Source organism: Vicia villosa, linkage group LG1, assembly GCF_029867415.1.
Source record: "Vicia villosa cultivar HV-30 ecotype Madison, WI linkage group LG1, Vvil1.0, whole genome shotgun sequence".
Lineage (NCBI taxonomy): Eukaryota > Viridiplantae > Streptophyta > Magnoliopsida > Fabales > Fabaceae > Vicia > Vicia villosa.
This window is the reverse complement of record NC_081180.1, coordinates 173,294,536-173,298,929: the sequence shown is the minus strand read 5'-3', so window position 1 is coordinate 173,298,929 and position 4,394 is coordinate 173,294,536. Positions and strand designations below refer to the sequence as shown.

The window sequence follows — 4,394 nt, the reverse complement described above, 5'->3', positions numbered from 1 at the left end:
ATCAGCTTTCTTCCCTGTAACACTGGCACGTTATAATTACGTTGAAAGGGAGAGGAGAGGTTAAAAATATAACAGAGAGATAATCCCTAAGTTATTTACCTTCCTTTATTTGTCTCATGTGAGGACATCAGTAGTAGCAGGCTTCTCTGTACGGGTCTAGCTAGTTACACTTTCTGAGTTTTACTGGTTTTCAATTCATATTTTGTAGTTAATTTTCAAGTAAACAGTCTTGCATTTTTTTTCTTTATGAGTGACCGAAATTTCACCTATTAATAGTAAATAAACGAGATGACGCTCGAATCGGCACTCCTACAAATGTCTTTGCATAATTATCAATTGTACTGGCAACGACGAGAGTTTGCATAACTATCAAATGTATTGGCGATGAGAGTTTAGAATATTTGTTGGAATTTTGGATATATACAAGAGAATATACTCATTCTCCTATTGTTAGGTTTTGAATGGTTATATGATGTCGAAGTCTTTTGGATTCTAAATGTTTAGTTTAACGACACATTCGACGCATTTTAAACTCTTCAACAAGTAATTTGGAGTCATGGTTAGGGTCGGTGGGGATAAAAATAAGATTCTAATATGCATCAAGGCTGAGATTCAAGTGTGAGTGACTTATTGACATTTTTAAGATTCTCCAAACTCTCCGACCAGTAGTATCAGAGTCATAGTTAGACTTCGTGGGAAAAAGGAAGTGAGATTTTAGTATAGATTAAAGTTATTATTCAAGTGTGAGTGATTAGCCTTAAATTTTTTTTTCAATTAGTCGAGTGACTATATTTAATCGATAAAAATGATTAAGTGGGTTGTGGCAGGTTTAAATATACACCCTTACCGTGTGATATCTCTCCATAACTATCGATCAATATCAAGGGAGTAGGCTTAATGAAATCTTAAATATTTATTCTTATTTTTACCCATTTTGTAAATGTGCTGCACTTACTTTGCCAGAATTTAAATTTTAAGAGAAGTAATGTAAAAGACAAGTTTTTGGTTAGTGAATAAAAAAGGAAAACAAAAACAGTGGTATTCATAAGTGTATGATCAAATAGGTCCCCTTTGAAGGTTGTTTGGGGGGCCAAACTGACATATGCCTTCCCCTTTTTCACGCTTTGTCCTTTCTCTTCCTTATCATCCTTCCTCATCCCTAGCTAGTATATACGGTCTCACCATTAAATACTAATTTGTTGCTCCCCAAAAGTGAAGTGTAGGAAAGAGAAGTCTAAATTCTTCCCTCACTATCACTATCACTCTTCACAGCTCTAAGCCACGCCTCATTACCATTTTTTTTTTCTCTCTTATAGGGTACACTGTACCTTACTTTGTAATCAAATTCCCTTAAACCTAGCTACTTAAACATGCCACAGGAACCTCTGACCTCTCACTATCTTCTTTGTGGTCCATCCCATTGCCAAAAACACAGACAAGTTTTACTTATAGGCCAGACTGTGTGAAAGAAACAGATACATCAATATTATGGATTGGAATGGAAACACAAGAAGCTTTGTTCCTCAACATGCAGATTCTTCCTTGAGCTTTCTCTACAACTACAACTACAGCCAAACCTCATATCAAGGTAACCCTAGCTAGCTACTCTTCTAAACCATTACATAAGCATCTTATACTAATAATAATTTCTAGCATGTAATTTCGTAACCCTAGATAATAGATTTTCAACTTTGTTGACTTAATATATATTCATGGTCCAATGTTTATAAAGTCATTTTCATGCCGCACCGATACGTCAGATTGAAGGGTCTTTGACTTGTGTCACTGTATAATACTTACATGTGTGTATGCATGCAACAACTCTTTTTTCTTCAAATTGTATCAATATTGCATAAGATATCGGTGATTCATATATATTATCTATATATAAGAGGACTATTGGCATGCTAAACAAAACAGTATTTATGTGTTTGTTAAGGAATGGAAGTGAAACAGCGAGAGTGGACAGAAACATTTCCAGAAATGGACAGAATGATGATGAAATATGGGAACCAGGAAAAGAAAAAGAGATTAACTAGTGAACAGATGGAAATGCTTGAGAGTAGTTTTCAGATGGAGATAAAACTAGACCCTCACAGGAAGATGAAGCTTTCCAAAGAATTAGGGCTTCAGCCTCGGCAAATTGCTATATGGTTTCAAAATAGGCGCGCGAGGTGGAAGACAAAGCAACTTGAACACTTGTATGATTCACTTAAACACCAGTTTGAAGTTGTTTCCAAGGAAAAACAGCAGCTTCAGGATGAGGTAGGTTAACATACATAAAGTCTCCAAAAACTTAAGACGACCGTGGTTACACTGGTGTAAGTTTAAGTAGGTTAACAATATTTATGCATATTCTTATATGTGAAACTATGTTGTATTGTGTTGTGTTTAGGTTATGAAGTTGAAGGGGATGTTGAAAGAGCAAGGATGTTGTACTGGTAGAGTGCAAGGCTATTATACAGAAGTGTCAGTGGAAGAAACAGAAACAGTGGAAAGCACATCAGAGGGGAAGGGAAAGATTCATCATGAGTTCAACATTGGAGAGGGAAACTGTTGTTACAATTTAGAGGATTATAACATTCATAACAGTACTGTTGTGCCACTATTGCCTTACTGGCCTTCTGTTCCTTATAACTATCATTCCTGATTATGTTACTAATTATGCTGTTTGAATAAATGATGTGTGTGAGTTTCTGAGCTTTAACTATTTGATTTGTTTTGTAGATTAGTAGTTTAGAATCGATGACAATTATTAGTATAACGTTCTGAATGGGTGAATTTACTGTTTGGGGCTCTCAGGACAGAGTTACTTAATTAGTACTTCCTCCTTTTCATAATAGAGGTTTATCTTAAGTTTTTCACACTTTGTAATATACCCAGTGTGATATCCGTGTGTTCGCACGAATATCCGTGGTTTTCGCGCATTTAGATTGAAAAAAATAAAATGTATCAGTAAATGATTAAATTTCGATTAAAATGAGTAAAATTATAAAAAATATTATTATAAAAAAAAATTAAATCTTAAAAATAAAAAGTAATTAAAAAAATAAAATTTATATTGTTTTAGATTGAATAATACAACTAAGGATGCATTTAAGAAAGGTAGAGGTTCCATTGAAAATAATTGATTTTAAATAAAAGAACAATTATGTGTTATTTTATTAGTATGCATTAAAAATTGAAAAGATCAATTATTTGACTTAAATTATTACTGTTTTACGAGTAGAAGAACAAAATATGACCTGCATAAAGAATATACAACAAAATGTTCATTGTCAAATGCAATAAACTTAGTCATATTTACTTTCAACAAGCTAACATCGCAAGAGGAGGATTGGCACATCTAGAATGAGTGGTGGATTGTACATCTTAGAGTCACCTACTCACTGTACATAAATCTACATCCATCCCTTCCATCAATTCCATCCTAAACAACTCTCAAGACAAAACTTGTCAACTTTGGCAATTGAGACTTGGCCATCCTTCCAACACCACACTGATCCAATTACATAAGTCATTTCCTTTTATACAACCTACTCACAATTATGTTCTCTGTGATGTATGTTTTTTTCTAAACAAAGAAGAATGCCTTTCAATCATAGTTCTCATATTTCAAATTTTAATTTTGACTTTAGTTCATATGGATATTTGGTGGCCTTTGTCCACACCATCAATGATGGGTTATAGATATTTTCTTACTGTGGTGGATGATAAAAGTAGATTCACCTGGTTGTTTCTTATGAGACTCAAGTCTGAAGCATCATCCCTTATCAAATATTTTGTATCAATGGTTAAAACCCAGTTTAATTCTTCTGTCAAATGTATTAGGTCTGATAATGGTAGTGAATTCCTCCTACATGATTTTTATAAATAGTTTAGCATTTTTCATCATACATGATGTGTTGGAACCCCTCAACAAAATGGCATTGTTGAGAGGAAACATCAACTTATACTAGGCATAACTCAAGCCATCTTGTTTCAGTCCTATTTAGATCACATTTTTAGGCACATGTTGTCAGTCATGTTGTTCATATCATAAATAGATTAACCTCAGTTTACTTACATCACAAGTCACCATACCAAATTCTACATGATACATTTCCTGATTTAATAAATCTCAAAGTGTTTAGATCTTTGTGTTTTACTTCTACTATAACTGCACATGGAAAGAAGCTAGATCCTAGATCTAGAAAATGTCTTTACTTGGGTTACAGACCTGGAACCAAGGGCCATACCATATTGAACTTAAATAACAAATAACTTTTTGTTTCTAGAGATGTTATTTTATTTGAACACATATTCCCATATCAGCCTGCATCCAATTCCAAGTGTTTTGATGATCTCAACAAACTGTTTGAACCAACAGGTCCACCATCAATACCCCAGATATT

General features: G+C 33.8%; 1 protein-coding gene across 1 annotated transcript; it reads left to right on the top strand.

The window, feature by feature from the left end:
• The first annotated feature begins 1,266 nt into the window (after nucleotides 1-1,266).
• Nucleotides 1,267-2,722, top strand: LOC131620514 (putative homeobox-leucine zipper protein ATHB-51). Its single transcript, XM_058891625.1, has 3 exons — nucleotides 1,267-1,588; nucleotides 1,940-2,265; nucleotides 2,396-2,722. The coding sequence occupies exons 1-3, from the start codon at nucleotides 1,489-1,491 to the stop codon at nucleotides 2,648-2,650; spliced, it is 681 nt and encodes a 226-aa protein (XP_058747608.1). The 5' UTR covers nucleotides 1,267-1,488; the 3' UTR covers nucleotides 2,651-2,722.
• The last annotated feature ends 1,672 nt before the right edge of the window (nucleotides 2,723-4,394 follow it).